The 24,652-nt window shown below is 36.8% G+C and overlaps 1 protein-coding gene across 7 annotated transcripts in view; it reads left to right on the top strand.

Annotated features, from left to right (window-relative positions):
* KDM4C (lysine demethylase 4C) overlaps positions 1-24,652 on the top strand; it is a 383,617-nt gene that overhangs the window by 111,055 nt on the left and 247,910 nt on the right. For all 7 annotated transcript variants that reach the window (XR_004902186.1, XM_036021651.1, XM_028507295.2 and 4 more), the window contains 2 exons: positions 4,732-4,835; positions 8,855-8,992. Coding sequence is in view for 6 of the 7 variants with exons in the window: in XM_036021651.1 (XP_035877544.1) it covers positions 4,732-4,835; positions 8,855-8,992 (242 nt within the window). In the remaining variant the exon portion in view is untranslated. The remainder of the gene's footprint in view (positions 1-4,731; positions 4,836-8,854; positions 8,993-24,652) is intronic.

The following is a 24,652-nucleotide window of genomic DNA, read 5'->3' as shown; positions in this document are numbered from 1 at the left end:
AGCTTCCGTGACTCCATGTCTTGGTAACGTGGCCTAATGTAGTAGGTATCCTGTAGGGTCCACTGGCACAGCCTCCCCTATCACCTAAGCTGGTTACTTCAGGTACACCCTTTGTGTGGGCTGAGTATACCCTCCTCTTGTAGTTTAGTCTTGATTGCTTTTGGCAGGTCAATGGGAAGGATTTACCCAGGCCAGTCAGTTGCAAGGACTGGCTGTGATCTCTGACCACCATCCTCCTCCCTCTGTGGAGGATCAGCTGTGTAGGGGCAGGATGGTGGTGTTCTGATGTGGTCTGTAGCTGTCCTCTGGTCGTGTAGGCTCTGGGGTTTCCAGGGTGGTGCAGGTCAAGGTCAGCTCCCACCTGTGTTTTGCCTGGGACCCTCCAGTCTGAGCTATAAAGTAATCTGAGATGGCTACTACTAGTGCTGGGTTTGGAGATTCCCAGGTGAAGTCAAGCTGTGAGTCTAGGCTAGCCAATGCTACTGCTGGGCCTCGGATCACTTAGCAAGAGGTTCAGGAGTGGGGGCTTACTAAGCCCAGCTCTTCCTTGTTTGAGAGAGTTAGGAAGTTGTGAAAAATAAGCGAAAACCAGTCATTCATATGGAAAAGTCATCCTTAACAACTTGGGTGAGCCAGTAAGTTTTGTGGGGCAAAGTCTCAGGGATCTCTAGGGTGGGACAAACCGTTAGCCAGGTTCATTGAGTCTCAGATATGGCACTCACCTGCCAGCTCTGTGGCTTTGAGTGGGGAGGGTTCAGAAAAGGGACTGTGGCCTCTGCTGATCTTTCTGTCTGAGAGAAAGCTGTTTCCTTGCTCCCACCCTGATGCCAGACACTTCATTTTCTCCCTGTGTGCCCCTGGTGACTTTCAAGCTGCTACTGGTGCTCAAGCTGGAACACAGATGGAGTGAGTCTGAGTGTGTCCTGTGTGCTGGTTCTTTCAGGGAAACTGCTTGGAACTCCAGAAGTGTTTTCACTGACTCCATTTCTGCTGGTGTTTGCAGCCAGAAGTTGTGGGTAATTTTCTTTCTGGCACTGGAACCCTGGGCTGTGGGGCCTGGTTTGGGGTTGGGACTTCTTACTCCTGCTATCTCCCTCCCAAATTTTTATCCACCACATGTGAATGTGGGATCAGCCTGTTTCACATCTGTGCCCCTCCTACCGGTCTGGATGGATGTGTTTTCTTTAATTCCATAGTTGTCAAGACTTCCATTCAACTTGATTTTTGACTCGGTTCTGATGGTTGTTCTATAGTTTATTTCTAATTTTGATATGAATGTGTGAGGAGGTGAGTCATACTTACCTATCCCCATCTTGACTGGAAGTCTCAAGTCTTGACAACTATTATTCTCTTTGTTTTTTTGACCATGCAGGCAAGATAAAAATGGCTTCACATAACTCAAAACAGTTTGGTATTTGGTATAAAACTCCACTCTGCTGTTTAATACCAAAAAAGTTGTATGTTTGTTGAGTGCAATATTGGAGAAAAGAAAGTTGGTGCTCAAGCCATCTTGTGTGTTAAGTGCCTGTTAGATGAGATTGTATAAGACTTGTTAAAAGTTGCACAGAATAGTTTGCATAGTACAGTAGGCTACCTGTCAAATGCTTCCACCAAAATATGCCCACAGGAGAGGAGAGTGAAAACCCAACCACCTTACAGTTCCCATGCAGATTTTGTATCTTGCTCCCCTAGTATGTTTGTTTTTATGTAAAAATAAATCAAGTGATTTATCATGACAAAAGTAGAAAGATATGTCAGGTTTATCTGTGATACTTCTCCACCTGGCATTATAACCTAGTGGCCATGGGGCATGTAAGGTGTTGCAGTGGTATGCTAGCTGCTATTTTCACTCCTAGATGATTTAGAGATCAGTGTAGAACTGTGTCCTACTTGGAACTTCTTGATCTTCAAGATTGTGAGAGAGTGGACTATACCATTTGGTGACTAGCAAATTGGAAAGTATTATGGAATGTTATAGTAGTATCATTAAAATATGATAACTTTTAGAGAAGATATCTTCCAAATAAATTATTCAAAACTTATAAAAAGAACATCAAGTAATTAAATGTTGGAATAGAAAAAATGATTTGGAAGGGCATATTTTAAAGAACTTCTCTGGGGGGGTTGGGCTGGAATGGGAGTAAAAGGCAGAAAACTATATTTGAACAACAATTAAAAAAAAAGAGAGTAAAGAAAAAGAACTTCCAAAAATTTTAACACATGCCATGTGTTCTCTTTATTTCATGACTTTTACAAATATTCTGATAGTCTTAAGTTGAATTTTTAGTTAGATGTTGTCTTTTATATCAGAGTTTTTGTTATTTTTCATACAGGTGACTCAAAAGTTATTTTTTATTTATCATGAAAGATAGTAACATTTCTTTAGCTCACATAGGTCTGAGTTTTAAAAATATTATATCTAATAATATTCTGGTTATATTGGCTTGTGTATATATTGAATAAAATACTTTTCATAGACTGGTGTGAGGGTGGGTATGAACTCTGTACTCCTGCAGGTCTTTTGAGGTGAAGTTCATTTCGACATACATGCTTTGTATATAATTTGTGCTATTTATGAGGTATTTTCCAGGGTGATATAAAATATAATAGCCTATTGTTAATATAAATTCTGAACCAATGAGAAGTTCTTAATATACTGCAAATTACCTTCCTTCAGTGGTTTTCCAATTTAAATTAACTTATGACCAGTCACCACATTGTATAGGTCTTGATTACAAATCCATATCAAAAGAAAATTAAATAGAGTCCTCTTTCTTCATTGATTTTAATTTAAAATGTAATTCATTTAGTACTGCACAACATTACAGATTTGAAAAGTTTGATAGATCCATTTAAATTGTATTATTAAAATGTTTCCATGGGTTTTGTGTGTGGGGATCTTCCTGCTGTTCTTTACTCTGTGATATGCCTCAGGACATTATATTGTGTCGATATGGCCATTACATTAGTGTGGTACTTTTTTTCCATTCACTGAAGTCTGCATTCTTTCAAAGTGTTCCTTATTCACCATAACGATTTATTTTCTTTTTATATATTATTGAATATTAGCCATGAAGAGAGGGCTGCATCAAATGAGATATGGGGCAAAATCATTCCTTTTATTTCCATTGGTTTTGTAGAAAATGATACTATTTCTCTTGTTTCTGTTGGCATGTAATTTTTTTTTGGATTTCTGTCTATTTTTCTTTTTAAAAATCCAGGTGCAGATGCTTAAGCAGAATATACTGCTTTTTGCAGGTGGTTTCTTATACTCTAATGGTTTTTTCTGGCTGTTTGATTTGTTTTCTTCTGATAATCCGTGGCCTCACACACTCAGTGGTGGCATCAAGAATGGCTTATTTACTTTAAAATATTTCCTTAAAACCCCACTTTTCTAAGAGATAAAAATGGTACATGATTGCTTAATGAGTGCTGGTAATTCTTTTGTCAGAATGGTCACATTCTTAAGCTATTTGCATGTAGTGAGCCACAGAGTTAGATAAGGTAACATTTACTTGGCAGTGGAGGAGTTACATAAAATCTGTGTTTCATTCTACTTTACTCATAAACATTGCACTCATTTACTCATGGTTTCCTGGTGAGTTCTATTTTCCCTCTGAATTCTTTCTGTGCTTCTCCTGTATTTTCCATGTTTCTCTTCTCTTTCCCTTCTACCTTGCCCACCCACTCCCATCACCATGGTAGTTTTCCCCTCTGAGTGTAGGAGGTAAAGAACAGGGCATCAAGCATGCTTATTTTCTTCTGGCTTGCATAACTGAGTTAATGAGTCTGTTTCAGACAGAACTGCAGGGTTGAAGCCAGCAATGGAGAAGAACAACTGTTTTGATTTGTAATATACTGTAGAAAAAGGGATTGTTGCAGTTTAGCTTTCTCACTTAAAGGCCTTCTCAAAATGCTATTCCCATACAGGTTGGTGAGGCAGGTTTCCAAGTGTTTGACTGACTCAGGAAATTAGTAGCAGTTAAATTATTTAAAATTAATCAGAAAGAAACAAAGAAAGGTGGGAAACTGCTATCTGTCCACTGTCTGGTATTGAGGCAATGCTTCTTGAACAATCACTTCTAAGAGCCTTAAAATGAGAGATTCCTCTACTAAAACACATGTTTACCCATCCCAACCCCCCTTAGTATTTTGTCCACTAATTAGATATTAGGCAGATTAAATTCAGATTTGTTTGGAATTGAAAAATTTTTGAGTTTAGCAATTTTATATGTTATAGAAACAATTCTTTGTAGGTCTTTTTTTTTTATAAAAGTCAACCTTTGGTGATACAAAAATATATCTGTTAATTTTTAAGAATTCTGACTCTTGCTTTGGCTGGTGTGGCTCAGTAGATTGAGCACTGGCCTGTGAACCGAAAGGTCGCCCATTTGATTCCCAGTCAGGGCACATGCCTGGGTTGTGAGTCTGGTCCCTGGTTGGGTATGTGTGATAGGTAACCAGATGATGTTTCTCTTACCACACATCCATGTTTCTCTCCCTTTCTTCTTCTCTTTCCCTGTGTCTGAAAATAAATAAATAAAATCATTAAAAAAATTCTGACTCTTATTTTTAGTACAAGGTTTGTGTGTGTGTGTGTGTGTGGTGTGAAGTTGGCCTGTAATTGCATAAAGCTGTCATTTTAAAAGACTAACAGCACAAAGCTTAAAAAATTGTCTGAAATTTTATCTTAATTGCTATATTATGCTTATATTTATTATTCCCATTTAGGTTTTTTCCCAAGCAGTTCTCAAGGGTGTGATGCATTTCTTCGCCACAAGATGACACTGATATCTCCCTCAGTGTTGAAGAAATATGGTATTCCCTTTGATAAGGTATATTAGTATTACTCTTTATCAGATTAATTTATGTGTGTAGTATTTGTATTTAAGACACATTTAACAAAGCTAATATAGCTGTGACTTCACAGTGGAATTTTTAGGATGTGGAGAGAAAAATTCAGATTCATGTTTTATAACAATTATTTATCTAAATACTAATTTGAAGTTATTTTTATTTCAGAATACATTTACTAGAGATTTCATGCTGTCATAGTTTAGTTATTACTACTGATAATAAAATGTAGCACATTTGACAAAATAGAATGTAGCGCTTCTAAAATGAAGTCTTCTGTATGTGCAACTTAATTTATGTCTATTTTCTAAAAAAGAATTCAGAGCAGTTATTATGAGCAGTTTCATTGGTTAGAATCAATGATTATGGTACCATTATATTGCTTCTAAACACACTTAGACATAATACAATTGAGATTTCATTATGGATAAAATTGCCTGATGACTTAATAATCAGATATTGCTTTGGGGTATTTCTAAAGATTAAGTTCTGTTAGACTCTTCACATGCTAAAGCCCTCTTTTTTATGTCCATGGGTAGTTACTGGGTCAGAATTATTATAGAACATGAGCATTTTTATGTGAAGGAGCTGAAATGAAAAAAGCTTTTGCCTAGGTAAATAAAAGCTCTCTCTCAGTTGGAGGAGGATTAAGCCCTTAGCTACTTCTGGAAACATTAAAAAATAGCTCCACTCTCATCTCCATTTTTTTTTTTTTTTGTTTGACTTTCTTCCCATAATCCTTGTTGTTTTCCGCCTTAGAATCTTTTCGCTGTGTCTAAATCTTTACCTCTTCTTAATCTGAGGCCCTTAAAGTCCCCTCTGCCTCCCTGCCCCTGCCCCCCACCACCTTACTTTGGCTTTGTTTGAAGTAGAATTTTTTCAAGGACCAAGAATCCTTCTCCAACTTAAAGTGATCCCCCCACCCACTCACAAACTGTGTATGTGGCAGTCATTATGACACGTACTTGTCTTATGTGATGAGGTTGCTCTCAGCACTGGTTTACTGACATACTTTTACCCATGACAAAAATACATGACTCTGAGTGTGCACTGTGGGAAATGTCCATGGGAAGTGTGCAGTGTGGGTGTGGAGAGGAGCTGGTGATAGGTGACAGCACTGTTGCAAGCATAGAGGTGACAGGCCGTGCCCCCCAGAGGGGCCTCTGTCACTTTGGGACTTTGTCTGTCTTGCAGACACCTCAGGGCACTGGGCTTTTCTGTCATCAGTGAGTGTTTCTTTCAGGTGGTTGGCATAAGTTTGATTGGGCACTTTTATTAAAGTTGCAATATTAGAAAGTAGAGGAGGAGTGGACTAGAGTCCCACAAGAAAGAAAAAACCTCCATGGGGGTTAGGACTGGTGATAGGTATTGATCGAGCTGCTCTTTGGAGAGGGGCTTACATGAAGTAGCAGGACTGAGGGATTGGCTTATTCCCCCATGATGGCGGTCTTTAGGGCCTGTAGGTACTTTCCAATCTTTAGGGGAAGGAGGTAGGTGCCTTGCATCTCTTTCTTGTCTGTGGATCCCCAAGTCATCTTTTGAGGATGGGACATTTTCTGATTTCTGTGGAAGTGGCAGGAGATTGTTTGTCTTCAGATGATGAGACACTAGTGACATGAAAGCCAATTGACAATTAAAGTATTTCTATAAAATGCTGCGACTTCCCCTTTTACCTTTGTGAATGGTGTATGACACATGACACTGTGCTCCTTGAAGAACTTATTCTCTGATGTTAACGTAACATGGGATAGAGTAGCACAGGCTTTGGAATTAAACTTCCAAGTTCATTCCTGATTCTGTCACTTGGATAAATTAAGTTTTTCAGAGCATCATTTTCTTCATCTGGAAAAAGGGATAATAATAGTATCTACTTAATAGGGCTATTATGAGGATGAAAAGACATCATCTGTTTTAGCAATTTTCAATCATTTTCATCTTATCACACACATAAACTAAAATTTTGCGACACACAAAATAATTTTTTTGCTGATGAGACAACAAAAGTATGTATAATTTTGATCCATTCACACTGGATGACTATTATTGTGTTGACTGTTGTCATTTATTTAATGTGACAATCTGAGGGAAAAGAGGTTAGTGCCCCTGACTAAATAGTCGGGGGTATTGCATGTTTTAAAAATTCCTGTGGTGCACTGGTTGAAAATCACTGGTCTATATGAAGGGCTTTCTGTAGTATATGTTATATAGTAACTATTCTCTCTCCCCCATTCAGCCCCTCTTCTTAGCAATCATTTCACAGTTGGAGTAACAGTTTTTTCTTTCTTCTTTCAATGTATTTGTACATATTCATACATACATATGAAAATATGTATTTAACAAATAGTTAATGTTTACTTTTAGATTGTATGTATTACTCTTTCCAACTTCTTCCATGACATGGAATTGCAATGATTGTTTAGTCTTATAATAAAAGGGACTCATTCTTTTCTTCACAGTACTTTTTTTCTTTTTAAAAAACAAATTTATCACACAGAGGCAGTAAATTGGCTTTATATTTTAGCTAGCTGTGACTGACATTTTTCTAGAAATTTTACAGAGGCATAAAATTTAGAGTCCCATTAAATGAGGGCAGGTGTTCTTCTTCATCATGGCAAGAGCAGGGTTTTCTAGGTAGAGTAGAGGAGGATTGTATGTGGGATTCATTGGAGCAGTGACAGTAGTTTTCTTTTTCCAATGACAGCAGTCCTTTCCTCTTCCCCCACCTTTATAGAGCTAGAAACTGTTGAGCAGGGTGAGTTTTCTTTATCAGATAGTACAAGAATATTCCTAGTTTTCAAAGCACAATTACAATTAATGAGATTCAGTGAGGAAAGGAGAGACTCAGGCTGTGTCCTCACAGGGTTCAGAATGGTGGAACTGGAACTATGTTGAACACTGATAAGCCATTCTTTGCCTGCCTGCTGGCAGCTGAGTTGCAACTCATTGCAGTAGGACACCTGCTGGGGTATCATGGGGGGAGGGGACAATGAACTAAATTTCAAACTTGTTGGGAAAGAAAATACAGCCACAGACAACATTTACCATTCCCAAACTTGCAAGTGAATTGCTGTGTGTATACCTATATTCATACAGTGTGTCTCCTGTATGTTTACACACATCTATATACCCACATGCTCATTTCTCAACATTTTAGGAATGAAATGAACCATGGTGACTGAATGAACCAGTGAGTAATAAACTTGATAATCTAGCATAGAGTAATCAATTTTTAAAGAGCACTGAAAAATTTAACTTTACTATTTTTTCCATTGATTATGGTGTATTTTGTGTGCTTTGATGATTATAAAAATACAAATCTTTTAAATTTTAAAAATAAAAATAAAAACATTCTTATCCTTGCTTTGTAGCTCCTGGTTGATTTACCTATTATTTAAATTATATTAAAAAAATCCCTTCACTCACACACACATACACACACATATTTATTTGTCTAGTTTTTTGATAGAAATTTTACTATTAGATAAAATAGAGTTAATTGATAGTTTTCTAAGTATTGAGGAAGAATAATTTTGTGAACACCACCAACTCTTTAGCAATAGGAATTCATAATAAAACCTGTTCAGCATGTATTATCAAAATTGTTGCAGCTCTAACTTGGAAAAAGTCAGTTATGACATGTCCTATTATATAATTCCAGCAATGCAAAACTTAAAAATACTCAAATGTATACATGATTAATAATATGAACAGGTTTATTAGAATAACATAAAGATATTTTTATATGAAGTATGATATCTTTGACTATAGATTGAATAATTGAATTATACTGCCCTGGTCAAAACCTGTTTAGAAAAGTCTTAAAAGTTTCCGGAACAACTAATAAAGGACTAAATGAAGGATCTGGGGGGTACTTCTTTTATACTGGTGTATCCCAATGTCATGGCATTATTTATTTATTTTATTGGAAATATATTTTAATTGTATTCATAATTTGAGAAGTCTTAAAATTGGAAAATACTGTCTGTTTTCTACTCTGCAGATCACTCAGGAAGCTGGAGAATTTATGATCACTTTCCCATATGGATACCATGCTGGTTTTAATCATGGTTTCAACTGTGCAGAATCTACAAATTTTGCTACTATCAGATGGATTGACTATGGGAAGGTTGCTAAATTGGTAAGTTATGCCTCAAAAATAAAGCATAAATTAAATGTATATTCTGGTTAGTATAGAGGGAAAGCTAAGATCATATGCAGCATTTATTTTTTTCCTCATTGTGTACCTCTCACTATGGTAATTTATTTCAGACTAGATTTTACATAGGCTACATTACCATTTGTAGCTACATTTGTCTATTTTGAAATTAATGTGGAATAATTTAACTTGAAAGGTAATTTTATGCAGCTGATATTTGTTTTCTCTCTTGAGGCCACTGACTGTTTTTTGTAAGATTTTTCTGGTAGCTCCCTGTGTGTGGCTCCTTGACTGAACTGTCTCCATGTAAGAGTTTCAGTCCATGGCTTAGCAAACAACTGTTTACAAAAGAAAGTGTCAGTAAAATCGTAACAACAAATTGAGGTAGACTGGTAAGAAAGGATTAAAACTTCCCTCAGTGCAGAAATGAATTCTTTTTAACAATTTTTAGAAATTGATTTTGGGGAGAGAGACAAACAGAACACACAGACATCAATTTTTGTTGTTCTGTTGTAGTCATTGGTTGTCTCTTGTATGTGCCCTAACCAAGGATCCAACCCATAACCTTGGTGTATTGGGATGATGCTGTAACCAACTGAGCTATCTGGCCAGGGCCGGAAATTAATTCTTAAAAGTAATTATGTAAAACAAGAAATATATCTTGATGTTAACTTTAGAATAAAATTTTGCTACTTCTGCCCATTATGTTTAATTTAGTTCCACAGAATGTGTATTTTCATTCACAAACAACTTCTGCTAATTAATTTTCCCCTGTGGCATTAAATAGAAGACACCTTCAAAGTGATGGTGGTTTCTGTTAGGTTGCTTTCCTTTGGTACAGACAGGGAGAGAGCAGCTTCTTAAGGAAACTGTGTTTTATAGAGTATATAAAATTGACATAGATTTAGTGGAAAATGATAAATACAGCTTACATGGACTTATCTTGGCTACTGCATGGTACAAGCTAGTATTATACATTCTACATTGATAAAGCTTGCATGCAGAACCATTGGGTGTATTTGAATACAAATATTTAGGAAAGATAACTCTAGGTTTAATTTATATGTGTATTTAGAAAATTGCATAATGTATTTTAAAAACTATAGCCCTCTAGCAGCTCAATAAGCATTTGAATGAATTTGTGACATATAAGAAAGCCCTGCTATTAGAAGACTTTTTTTGTTCTGAGTAATTTTTATTTGAGGAGTAATTTAGAAAGGAAGAGAACTGAACTATTTCTTCCCATTTCACATCCTTCCTATTACAATAAACATAATTAAAAAAGAAAGAAAGAAAGAAAACTCAGTGTGTATGTACCTTAGCCAGCTATTGCAGTGTTTTTGCAGAAATGTAATGCTAGTATCTGTATTGAAACAGTGTCATAACCTTGAAGTTATAACAAGGTATGCTATTTTGTAGTTTGCTTCTTTAATCATCGGCATAGTAAGTTAGCTATTACAGCTGTTAGAGTCACTAGAAAAATGAGTTGGTGTTTGTTTACTACATATTTCAGATCTAATTCAAGGTATTGACCAAAATAGCTTCTCCCCAAGGCTAAAATGTGTTCACATTTCCATGTCATGTGGAGTGGAGTGTGACCATGGCAGAGGGGTCTATGGTGATCCTTTCTGAAACCTTACTCTTGGAAGGAACCTAGAATTGTGGCGTTGTTAAGAACTAGTGTACTGTGGTGGATGAGGCAGGGATTTGAGGCCAAACTTTTCTTCTTTTACCTAGCCATGTAACAATAGGAAAGTCATTTGTTCTTTTCATTTCTTCCTATACAAAGTAGGAATACCTCTCTACCCCATAGATTTGTTTTGAGGGGGGAAAAACTTAGATATGTTCATATGCACTCCTGCTGTGTTGATTTATGGCATTCAGTTTAATCAAGGGATATGACTGACTTTGTTCTGGGTATTTTACTAGGTACAAAATGTACAGTGGTTATATATAATGCATTTTGGCCAATTTAAAATTATTGTAACTACCTATGTTTTTAGGTGTTGTCTCCACCCTTCCCTTACTTTTGGTGAGGTGGTGCTATACCCTGAGAATGTATTCTTTTTCTATTGCTGCTGTAGCAAATTATCATAAAATTAGTGATTTAAAAACAATACCCATTTACTACCTCATAGTTTATAGGTTATAGGTCTGACTTTGGTCTCACCAAGCAAAAATGAAGGTACTTGTAGGCTGTATTCCTCACTGGAGACTGGTGAAGAATCCATTTCCTCACTCAGTCAGGTTGTTGGCTGAATTCAGGTCCTTGCACTTGTAGGATTGAGTTTCCTTTTCCTTTTTGACCTTTCAGCTAGGTCTATGCTTCTAGGGGCCTCTCTCAGGTTCTTGCACATGGTTCCCTACACTTCAGAGCAAGCAATTTGCAAAATCCCTTTTGTCATGTAAAATACAGTATTTATAGATTGTTGTAGATTACAGGGATTCAACATGGATATCTAGGCATTCCACATGCCTAGAGTTCTGCATAGAGAGTTCTGATGAATAACTGACCTAGTGGTATATACTAAGAATCTACTTGGAGTCATGCAATTAATTAATTAATTAATCAATTTATTTATTAAAGGTTTTATTTAGTTTTAGAGAGGGAAGGGAGGGAGAAAGAGAGAGAGAGAGAAACATCCGTGTGCAGTTGCTGGGGGCCATGGCGTGCAACCCAGGCATGTGCCCTGACTTGGAATCGAACCTGCGATGCTTTGGTTTGCAGCTGACGCTCAATTCACTGAGCTATGCCAGCTAGGGCTTAATTTATTTATGTTGCTTAAAAATAGGAAACTAAATTTGTAATGGATGCAATTCAGAATTTTTCATTAAAATGGCCTTAAACTTTTTAATTATTTCCTCAATATTAATGTTTTTTTTGGCTATTCTCAGTTAATAAGTTGTTACACTACATATCACAGTGTCCTATGTTTTTTGGGTTTTTTTTTTTTTTTTTTGCAAATTTTAGTTTCTTTTGCCACTTATTTGATATATTTTTATTGATTTCATGTCTGTTTCTTTAGGCAACCCTACGAATTATGGTGTGTGTGCCACATGCACCTTGGAAAATTAGTGAGTTGGGCAATTAGTTTTTGTGTTTGCTTGGGGACAAATGTATGGTAGATCAATAGTCAGTTGCACTTAAAGGACTTTTAGCTTTCAGGATTACCAAGTTTGTTACTTTGTGTTAATTCTTTGCTTTTTTCTGTGTATTCTAAATGATAATTATTGAAAAAAACCAAACTCAGTTGTTTGTCACAAGCAATGATGAGTTATACATTTGGGAGGGATAATTTAAAAAATAATGGCATACTTTTTCATAGTTTAAGCACTGGGGGGTGATATCTGCTTTACCTATTGTATTTTTAAAAAGATTTTACTTATTTATTTTTAGATAGTGGGGAAGGGAGGAGAAAGACAGAGTGAGAAACATCGATCAATTGCTCTTGTACATGCCCCATCCAGGGGCCGAACTTGCAACCTTCTGTTTCTTAGAATGATGCCCAACCAACTGAGTCACATCAGCCAGGACTACCTGTCACATACTTGATTTGAGTATATGAAAGCATCTGATAAAGTATCTGTTTGTAGTGCAGCATTAATCAACTAATGTGGGATCGCCACTAATTACATTTCATATATTACAAATTAGTATTTCTTATTTTCATGACTTGGAAAAGAGTTGTTACAGAAGGCTATTCTTTAATTAGAAAATGGCACTAGGGTTTGAAAAGGTAATCCTCAGGGATTCACTGATATATTATCTTTGTTCGACTGCTAGTGGACTTTGGTTAATATGACCTTTTCAGCCCATTCAGGTGGCTGCCATTGAACAGAGCTCCATTTATTCAGAGTGCTTGTCTGCTGTATGCCAGGTACCATGCATGTTTCTATGAATACATCAATTGGAGGATAACCTTGTTTGATGAGAGCAAAGAAGTGAGAGTCGAGTTGGCTCTGGCAAGGAGTCAAGGACTACTTCCTTGGTCATTGGCTGCTTGCCTTCTGGTGGTATCTCTGGAGTAGGATGGGAGAGGGGATTTCTGTGGATTTCTTTTGAATGTATTACTGACCTTTTGGTTTAAGAAATTACTAACGTTGACTGGAACTCCCAATCCATTATTTGTGCCAAGCCCAAGTAGCTATCTTCCAAATTTCAGCAAATTTCTAGATGCTTTATATTCTCAACAACTATAATTATGTGAATATTTTACTGCCTTTCAGTATATTCTGTTTTTTTTTTAGCACTTAGTTCCAATAATCCCTCCCTCTTTTTAATCATGTCTATTCAAACTGTCTCATCTCATGAAGGCTTTTTTTTTTGTGCTTAGATTATGGAGAAGATCTTCAGAAAATGGGCAAAGGTGTGCATGAGGGGCATTGACCTCATAACCTTGATGCCACCTTAATTTGACTCTCCCTGTTCCTAAAAATCTCCACTAATGCCCCATATCCTTACTATTCCTCATGTTCCTCTCTCTCTTCCTCTCATCAATGGGGATTATTTATCCCTGTTTTGCCTTGACTTGCAAAATATAGCATAACAAATCCTGCATGATACTACAGAACAGTAGGCCTTGTCTTCAGAGGACACCTGACAAGGCAGTTATGTAATTTTTCCCATTTCATTAACCAGAGGTAAGATTTTCACTAAAAAAATTTGAGGAGAATGTTCCGCGTAGCCACATGCTCATTTGACTACTGACTTAGGCAATGTTTGGCTTTGGTGAGTGCTCAGCGATTTTCTCCTCTGCAACAAGACTTGCGCTGTGTGTGTGTACAAAGGAGAAAGATGTATTATTTGTCTTCAAGGAGATTTCGTAAAGAGCAGAGGGCTTGTAATAAATCTCTGTTTGTAAAGTTGTGGTATGAATGGGATGTAGTATCAAGTTACTATCTTAGGTATTGTAGTAGCTTTGAACATCAGAGCAATCTAGAGTAAAATGCTATATTCATTTTTTGTAGTAGAGGTTTAAAATATGTAACATAGGTTAACAGTTGAAATAAGATATTGGTGCATGTTTGAGGTGAATGTTTTCTGTTTGTGGTGTGTTCTTTCTTTCTGTGGTGAAATGGAATCCATGATTACTTCTGTGCAGCAGCTGTGTGGCACTCACAGGGCTGCTTCCTGGCTGAGTTGGATCAAAGAGTTGGCCTGCAGGTTGTATTTCATTTTTCCGTTTGGTGGGATGAAATGCAGTTGTTTTGATGTTAGGTTTGATGGATTTGTTTGCCACTGCATTCATTAGCTTCACATCAGAAAACTGACAGGCTGTTAAATGAAACTTTGGCTTAGATTTTCAGCTTGACTGTTTGGAGACATTTGTGAAGATATTTTGTTTTTGTGTTGCATCAGCCTCAAGCACTGTGATTGTCTCAAAGGGAAGAAAAGTTATTTACTGATTTTCTTGAGTAAAAAAGAATCATTGTCTTGGGGATGGCCATATCTAGCCTACACCATCAGAAGTGGTGTATTTATGACACTGTGCAGTGTGAGAGACTTATCTACAGCACGATAAATAATGTTATCTTCTTGGAAGAAGTGGTAATAGTTGGTAACTCCAAAATGATATCTCTTATTTTGCATTAATTTTATTATAGGTGATACTCTATTAATATGATATGCCAGAATGTTGAAAAACTGCACTGCAGAGCTGGGAATGTTCTCTTATGAACTCCAGGAGCATTTCTTCACTATCTAATTTTAAAGCATTCTGACATTTGAATCCTCAACATTCAAACAAGTTTAAAAAGAGATGATAGAGTTTTGAAATTGATTTCCCTTTCATCTGGAAGGGATTTCAACTATTAGATTTTCTCGCATACAAAAACCATGATATGGGTTCATTTTATTTTATATTTCAATCTGTCTGTAAAATTAAATTTGGTTTTTCTTAAATCAGGTAGCATCCTTCCCAAAAAACCTTTAATCTTGGGCAGCAGTATATATTAAAACAATCAGGAATCATTTTAGTGGTGAATCACTAGGTTATAAGTTAATATGCTTTAGATCACAAAATACTGACAGAGTGACATTTCTCTATTCTTGTGGCTTGTGAAAGAAAGCAAATGTGGACTATTTTTCACATTGCTCATTTAACAGTTCTTGGCATTCTAATTTTAAGTTTCTGGTAAAGCATATATATTACAAATTTGTGAGCCATGGGGGTTTTTATATTCTGCATTTTCTCTTTTTACCTTCTGTTTCCTGGGCCCTGGTGGTACAGTGCTGATAGGTGGCTGTATGGTGCCTTTTTTACAGGGTTTGAAAGGAATAAGAGAATATTATGTAGAGAAAAAGAAGCATAAGACCTCATGTCCTTAAGAGCTTGTACTCCAGCTGGGGAGTTAGTATTTATATATCTGGAAAAGGTATTTAGACAGAATATTCACATTTGTTCCTATTTTACTCTGATAACGTGTTCAGTTGTGGGATTCAGAAAATCTGAGACTTCCAGCAGTGGACTAGAAAGCCTCTGTCTGGGAGAAAAATCTTTCCTTGAGACCCACCTGAAAATTTCCTTCTATATCCCATGGCCAACCATAAATGTAAAGAAGGCTAGCTAAGTAAATGGCAAGCCACTGACATTTTTAGACAGATGTGGTCTCTGCATAGAGTTGTTCTTGACCTATTAGAGCTTTAAAAGCATGGATTCCTAGCCTGCTCAGACCAACAGGATAAGAATCTCTGGTGAGGAGATACCGCATTTTCATTTTAAAAATTCCCGTAGGTGAGTCTGGTGGATGCTTTGGGGTTGAGACCCACAGGTCTTTAGTAAATTAAATAAGGCCTTTGTATGATTGGGTTAAGATCCTTTGATGTAATATAATTTTTTCTACTAAAAGATATTTTGATTTCCAAACCATCAGCTTATCTGTTTATAAATTGGAGATGTGTAACATCCAAATATATCACTAATAGCCTCTCTTCTGTAATAACTAATAGGTATTCGGGCACCTGCAGAATTGGAAGTTTCATGGATATATATATCCTGTAAATGTGCCCTTTAGTACAATGTTTTTAGAGGGAAGAAGGACACATATTGGGCAAGATAAAATAACAATATAAGAGAGTAGCATGAAGGTTAAAGAGATAAATGTACTGTATATAGCTAGTTCTTAACTATGAGCTTTTGTTCAGTGACTTTTTTTATAGATTCTATTTACTTATTTATTTATTTATTTATTTGAGAGGGAAAGGGAAGGAGAAACAGAGAGAAACATCAGTGTGTGGTTGCCTCTTATGTGGCCCACACTGGGGACCTGGCCTGCAACTCAGGCATGTGCCCTGACTGGGAATTGAAGCTGTGACCCTTGAGTTTGCAGCCTGTGCTCAATCCACTGAGCTATGCTAGCCAGGGCTCAGTGACTTCTTTTTGGAAATTTTTTTTGTTTGTTTTTAAATCCCTTCCTAGGTGTTCCCTAGGTTTTTTCCTGTTTCTTTTGTTGTTTTTTAAATATTTTATTTATTTATTTTTAGAGAGAGGGGAAGGGATGGGGAAAGAGAGGGAGAGAAACATCAATGTGTGGTTGCCTCTCACGTGCCCCTTACTAGGGACCTGGCTGGCAACCCAAGCATGTGCACTGACTGGGAATTGAACCAGTGAACCTTTGGTTCGCAGGCTGGTACTCAATCCACCAAGCTATACCAGCCAGGGCTATTTTTTTCTTTCTTTATTTCTTTGTGCAAAAACAAGGAGTCAGTCTTAGGTGGAGACAGAAGCATAGGCTTTCCCAAGCCCTATTCCTGCAACTGCCTGCTTCCCCTGTTCCCTACTCTGCTCTACCTTGTTCCTTTTGTAAAAAGGGAAGAATTTTGAGTGAATGAGACCTTTATTTTTCTTGTCTGGTTGGATGGTGGTTTGGGGGAAGGGGGAAAAGGAATAGGCTGGGGGATTGAGGTAGAGGATCATTTTAGGTGTTTTCAACCCCTCTTTCCCTCCCTCTTTCACATACACTCATCAGATTGTTACATAATTTATTTTGCTATGCCCATTTTCAAATGGCAGTAGGGAGGTGGGATCAGATATGAAACCAGGGTAGATAAGGAGTCCTCCTGGGCAGCCATTTTCTTCTTCCTTTCCTCCTACCTGTCCATTTTTAAACATGTTGCCTCCATGTGGGTGCTAGGGACATGGGGAAACCACTCTTGTGCCCATTACTTCTCTATATACCCTTCCTTACCCAGTTAGTGTGGTTGATGATGTCTTCTGGTGTCATGGCGATCACTCTGTGGATCCCCTTCCAGCATTTCCTCTCCGACCTGTTTCCCTCCTCACTCAAATCATGTACCCACCCCCCTCAGTCTCTGCTCTGCACATTGCTGAAGATCCAGACTCATGTCAAGTTCTGTACTTGAGCGATGAAGTGGAAACAACAAAAAAATAAACTCTTGATCTCTTATATAATAATGTAATTATATAGTACTATATTTGGTCTATCAAAGCTGAGCCTAAATTATCAAAGAGGTAAGTACCATCTCTATTTAAAATATCTGGAAACAACTTTCTTCTGCACTTCCTCTCCCCCCATAATCCCTGTATCTCCTTTAAGCTTATTTTTTTCTTATTACCGTCTGACATATATGTATAATGTTCTAATTTATTTTGTTTGTATCTCTTGCACTTATATAACAAAGTTCTATAAGAGTGGGGATTAAAAAATATCATTAGTTCATTTCTGTGTTCTCTTCCCAGCACATAATAAATGCTCAAGAAAAAGTTTGTTGAATGATTAATTGACTTGCCCAAGGCCATTTGATCAAAAGCATCAGAACCAAGATTCAAAGATAGGAATCTTTGTATTTTTTTATTTTCCCCATTTAGACAATGTTTTAGTTTTCAAAAAATATTTCAGCTAACATTCACTGACAGCTCTGTCCAACAGTACAAAATTATATACGTAATTTAAATATCAATGTAATGTAGAAACTTACCACATTAAAAAATGTTCTGAGAACCTAAAATTGTCCAGTCCATACCTAAAATTCATTTTCAAAATGAAAATGTCATCACGTCAAATCAGATGATGCCCAAGATTTCATTGCAGAAAAGGAAATGTTTGATTTGAAAAGTTTTGCAACAAAGCAAGAAAAAGAAAAAACATGGATCATTTGAATAAAGTCACTTCTCCTGTACCACCAAATAAGCTGATTTTCTTCAGGAAAATCATTCTGTCTTGCTGAAGCTGTAATATTAAAATAGTGGTCCTGTTCCTAACTTGATACAAAAGTTGTGGTTGGAAATGTCCACGTGTGGCTTAGAAAGAAGCATATAGGGGATAAAGAGCAGTGTGTGGCCAATGGGGCTGGATTCGAATGTAGGCACCCCTGTTGCTGGCCATTGATTCTCCTGCTAGCAGTTTAATTCATTTGAAAACTTTATGATCTGATTGCTAATTGTTTGCTTTTACATAGTACCTCTTTTAAAAGATATATAGCTTTTTGGTACACTATGTAATTTAAAGAAAAAGCTGGTTAAAGGAGGATGTGGGAAAATTCCTTAAGTGGGCTCAGAACCTCTGGCCTAGCCAGTCACACGGTGATTTCTTTTTTGTTTGTTTTCTGCAAAAGAGGCTAAGTGTGAAATAGGGCTTCTTAAATAAGGCATGCCAGTCAAGGTCGCTGGTTCCCTTTTCGTTTTCTGTTGATGGAACAGTAACAAAATGTGATGCCCGATTTTTAGCCTATGGGAGTTTCGGTTACTTGATCATTTGCTGTGACCTCTTTGAATCAAAAGAAAGTTTTAATGGGATTTCACTGGGGTCAGTGGCTGTAGACTTTAATCTGTGGATCCATAGTCTGTCTCCCTCTGCTTTGAGCAAGGTGATTGAAAGGATGAGCACTCCTCTTTCAGAAACTCCTTGGTGGAACTATAGCTTAGAAATTCCACATAGAAGCTGTGGCCACAGAACGTTATCTGTGCCAAATGGCAGGGCCCATCCTCAGGAAAAAGGCTAAAAATGATGAAGGTAATAGCTAAATAAGTTTTTTTATATTTATATATCAAAGGGAATAAAAAATGGGTCAAGAAACCCATGATTAATCTCAATTACTGCTTTAATAGGTATGTACCTTTGCAATTAAAAGAATCAGTGTTAGCCAATTCAAAGAAGAAAGGTCGTCCCAGTAAGGTAGACCCTAAAAAAATCTGATGTAAGATAGGAGTCTAGTGCTTAGTTATCTCCTTCTTTTAGCATACTTATTATTTTTTAATTTACTAGACATTTATCTCCTACAAACTGGCCAATACTATATTTTACCTCTTTCTAAAATGAGGAAGGCAAAATTAGAGTGTCTTCTGGACACCTAGACACTCTGAATTTTGTGTTGATTTCCAACACAAAATTTTAGAGCACTGATTAATTCTTTGTGATACTGTTTACAAAATTTAGTGCTTGTGGCTAATTCTTCCAGGCATCATTTCTTGTTTCCTTTTTTAAAATATATTTTTAAAAGATTTTATTTACTTATTTTTAGAGAGGGGAAGGGAGAAAGAGAGGGAGAGAAACATCAATGTGTGAGAGATACATTGATCAATTTCCTCTCTCATGCCCCCTACTGGGGACATGGCCCACAACCCAGACATGTGCCCTGACTGGGAATAGAACCAGTGACCTTTGGGTTCACAGGTTGGAACTCAATCCACTGAGCCACACTGGCCAGAAATGTTTCTGTCTTTCATTTGTATTGATCAGGTTGTATTTTTCTAAGTGCTCCCTTTAAGTGAGAACAATATCAATATTTTTATGCCTTTTTGCTTATAGTGCTGAGTGCAGTTTCTATGATTTTATGTCTGTTATTGTTACTGTTACTGTTAGATATTTTGATTTTTATCATACTTGAGTGTGACTAATGAATAAATAGTTAAGTAAGAGAATTTTCAACTTAGAGTTGTAATGTCATTAAAATATGAAAAATGAAATCATAATATTGGGAAATTACTTTATAGTTAAATATGTCAGTATTTTGAGGGCAGGGAATGAGAATTGTATATATATGTATATTTCACTATTATTGCTATGATTTTATAATCTTTTATGAAAAGGCTAGAAAACATTGTGGAAGAAAAATATAGCATGCCTTATATTCCATAAGATTACTCAAAGTTAGTTTTATAAAATTAATTATATCCTGCATTTCCCTTCAAAATGCTTAATTAGAAATACAGCTCAAATAGTCATTGAGATTCCATGATCTCCATAGGATTGCTGTCAGAAGCACTCAAGGGAGACAACACAGGGTGGTGGAGATGGCAGACACTCTGGAGAGTTATACGCTTTGTCTTGAATCTCTCTCAGACTGTATGTAATTCTGCTGAGTTTCATTTACTCATGTATAAGGGAAACATTGTTTTGTATTGTTGAAAGGGCACAAGTTCAAGGGTTAGCCAGACTCTGATTCCATTCCTGCCCTTTCTTTTTACTAACTCTGTGGTTGGAGCAAGTACTTAACTAACCTGTCTAAATCTCCCTTTTCACACATGTAAAATGGATATTATAGCTTCTTCATAGTACTTCTGAAAAATAAATGAAATTAAGTATATAAGGAGCTTTGTGGAGTTGTGGTGTGGACTAGATAGCCATGTGGTGGATTAGGATTGTATTTCCACTGCATTTTTCTTCTAGAATTTCAGTTTGGGAATTGACTTTGGCTCAGTGGTTGGCCTGTCTGGTGCAAGGGAGATCCTGTTTCCTGTTCCAGTGATGATGGATCAGTTCAGTGGGCCAATCCTGGTGAAATAGAAGGGAGAATAGGACTGGTGGAGACATGGAAGAAAATGCCCTAGGAGAGTAACAGGATGCTCATCTCTCTTTCTAGATGAGGACAAGGCAGCGCTGAAGTCTGCAACTTACAAAGCATAAGGTGATCAGACCTAACTTAAAGTCCATACTTTGTATATTTGACTAGGGAGATGAAGAAGTTCTGTTTAAAAATCAAAGTTTGGAGAAAGCATGCCAATGTTTACTTTTTCATAGCTTTGTCAGAAATACAAGTTATTCATTGTTCTGTCTTCAGAGGTGTTCCTTCCTTAATAAAAGTGTTTTGATGGCTAATTTGAATGCAGGCAAACAAAAACCCGGCCTGATCACCCCAATCACATCGATCTGTGTTAGAATTCTGGTTCTGTGTGGGATACTTGTGTAACCTGCCTCTGTCAACTGTAGTTTCCTTACCTGCAGAGAGGCCTTTATCTGGTGCTGCACCAGCCTGTAGTGAGGATGGGGTAGCTGGGACAGTCACATAACACCATCTTCTACTGCTGAATACATTTTAAAAAAGTGGTTAATCATGGGTCATTTCTAAGTCAGGGCACTCCCCAATACTAATTTGGAGAAGATGGTGGAGTTCAGGCCTGAATAGCAGTGGCTGTGAGGATAGTATTTACAGGGTACGTGCTAACAGCAGGCTGGGCAGATAGGTTGCTTTATACATTTCTATGGATTTCTCAGATCCATTTACTTTTACTTTCCACAAAAATGAGGGGAGTAGAAAAAGTATGACATCAACTAACAGTATTTGGGGTTCTGTAGGCCATATTGCTGAGAGGAAGAATTGAAGGAGCTGCTGCTTTTGTCTTCAAAAACATACTCTTGCTCTTGGGCACTATGTTGAATTTGAAATACCATGTAAATCCTTGTAAAGAAAGCCATCGTGGATGTTAAAGATTCCTGCTAAGTTTGACTGTAGTCCACATGTGGCTTTTACGTACTCCAGGGTTTTATTTCAATTGAGTTAAAAAAAGTAGGTAGTTTCCAGCAACTTCCTAAGTTTTCATAGTGGAAATTTTTAAAGGCCTATTAATAATTTTCAGTGATTCTTGGTAGAGTATTTCCAGATCTCAGTAATGTATATTTTGGATTGTTCTTAGTTTTAAGTATTTTTTTTAAATGGACTGTTCTGATGATTTTTTAAAAGATTTTTTAAATTTATTTTTAGAGAGAGAGGAAGGGAGGGAGAAAGAGAAGGAGAGAAATAGCAATATGTGAGAGATAAAAGGATCAGTTGCCTCTTGCATGCCCCCAGCTGGGGACCTAGCCCGCAACCCAGGCATGTGCCCTGACCCAGAATCGAACCAGCAACCTTTCAGTTTGCAGGCAGGCACGCAATTCACTGAGCCACAGCAGCCAGGGCTGTGCTGAACATTATTGAAATAGAATGAAGACCTGTTTCTTTACTGGTAAATAAAATTGGAAAATTGTTAAAACTTCAGTATTATTCAAAATAATAGTGAAGGATTTCTTATTAGTAAATATAACAGGGAATTCCAATGGACATGAGAATGTAGTTAGTAGAGTGGGCACTCTGCACTTCTGTTGGTAGTGGTATAATTGGCATAAGCATCCTGAAAAGTGGGTAGATAGTATATATAAATAGCTCTCAACATCTCTGTGCCCTTTGACCCTTTTTTTACACTCCTAGGAATTCATTAAAATTCAGGCAAAAGTTCATCTACAAAGATGATTGTTATAGTATTAGTTTTATCAGCAAAAATTGGATTATAACTAAAATGTTCAAAGATCTGGAAATCATTAAGTTATTATACTAGAATACTTTTAATTTTACAGAAAATTATTTGAAAGGAAATCACTGTGGCTCTTCATATTACTACCCAAATACCCAGTGTTCAAAAGTACAAAAATAAAGAATTAATATGTACCCATGATCTAAAAAATTAAAGTATAAAAATATTTAATGACACTCATTTTAGTCCCTTCTTCAAAGGTAAAATCTGGCCCTAGCTGATGTGGCTCATTTGGTTGGTTGTCATCCTGCAAAGCAAAAAGTCGCTGGTTTGATTTCTGGTTGGGGCACATACCTGGGTTGTGGGTTCAGTCCCCAGTTGGGACATTTACGAGAGGAAACTGATTGTTGTTTTTCTTTAACATCAATGTTCCTATCCCTCTCTTTCTCCCTTCCTTTCCATCTCTCTAAAAATAAATAAAATCTTAAAAAAAAAGAAATGGTGAAACCTGTTAACTCCTTATATACTTTCAAAAATATCAGCATATATCTATATCTTTTAAAAAATCTACACAAAGGTGATCAATATTGAACATGTTATTTTCCAGTGTCTTTCCTTTTAACATCTTTCCTTTTAATATGTTCATCATTTATGGCAAGTAAAAAGTTTTTAGAGTATAGATGTTTATTAGAAAAATCTTCTATCTTATCCCAATAGGGTATGACAGATGGTTTGCAGTGGATTTTTTTTCTGAGGGGCGTTGCAGAATCACAGTAGTGCATAAGATCATTGCACACATCTTGTTAACAAATCAGGACTTTGAAAATGAATGCCTTAGTTCACTGCTCTCTTTTCATTCGCTTCATGCAGAGCAGATGGCTACATGGACCTGGTGCACTTGCACGTTTCCAGTTCTGTCTTTGTTGACGGGCCCTGCCTGCACCTGCAATCTCAGTTTATTCCACCACAGTTAATACTAGAAGATAGTTAATGCCATTATAGTTTTTGTTTTACCGAATGACAGCATTTGTAACTGTCCTCATATTTGAAGAATTAGGTCAAAAAAATTTTAATAAGTGTCTTTAGAGTTGCATTTTTCTGGCCTCATAAAGTATTATTCCAGTGAATTTGGGAGACATGACAGGAAATAATAACTAAATGACTTTGTCAACAGTTCTATGATAATGGGAACTTGAAATAGGAATGGCACAAAGGGGAGTTGAAACCCAGCCTGGTTTCTAAATACACACATAGGCAAGGAGGACTACATAAAATAATACCAACTGCAATAATCATAAAGGGTACTCTAGATTTATAACACATACATGAAGTAAGACAATTGGGAAATTATTGCCTGTTGTTGCAAGAGAGCAGATGGTGCTTAAAATACCTTTTGATTTTGTCATTCTTAAAATCAAACAACCAAAGAACATATACCATCTATATTTAAAAAGTTAAATTCAAACTTTTCTATTTTGGGTGGAATGCTAGAGTTGAAGAAAAACAATGCAACATTACTCTGCCAGTAAAGGCACACATTGGAGGCTGTCTTGGCAGGGGATTGAAGGGATAGATGAGAGAAAGGATGACTAAGAAAGCAGTGTTCCAAACCCTGCTTAGCTCCTCTTCTGTGAAGCTTCTCTGTGCATATTTCCTCCCATAAGTGGCCCTAGTGATGTTGAATGTTTAAATTCTGAAATGTCTAGATTGTGTCTCTAAGCCTCATCCATTTTTCAGTACATGCCCATAATTTTTAGAAAACATGATTTAATGCTTTAGTATTTCACATTTGATTAGAGAGAATGTTAGGTTTTTCTGAATTTTGGTGCTGTACACTCTGACCTTCAAAATGAATGCTGAATCCTAAGCCCTAAAATGTCTGAGTAAGCTTAACCAGGACTTCTTAAGAAAGTTGTTCAGATTTGTACATGGGTTTAAGCTATAGCAGTGCATCTGAAAAGGTGTTCCTGTTGTGTAGGCTCCTTATTATCAGTCCATGGTGCTTCTCCCCCACCCCCACCACTAATTAGTATATAGATGTGTGCTGGTGCTATTGAGATGGAAGGAGTCTGTGGCAAATAAAGGAGTCTGATTGATTCAGCCATTAAATGGTGGACTGAAAAATGTTGGTGCTGAGCACAGATTCTTGTTCAGTCCCTGTTGCCACTTTAATTTG

This window comes from Phyllostomus discolor, chromosome 3, assembly GCF_004126475.2.
Source record: "Phyllostomus discolor isolate MPI-MPIP mPhyDis1 chromosome 3, mPhyDis1.pri.v3, whole genome shotgun sequence".
In the NCBI taxonomy this organism is placed as follows: domain Eukaryota; kingdom Metazoa; phylum Chordata; class Mammalia; order Chiroptera; family Phyllostomidae; genus Phyllostomus; species Phyllostomus discolor.
The sequence above is the reverse complement of the archived record's forward strand: the minus strand, read 5'-3'. Positions and strand labels throughout refer to the sequence as shown.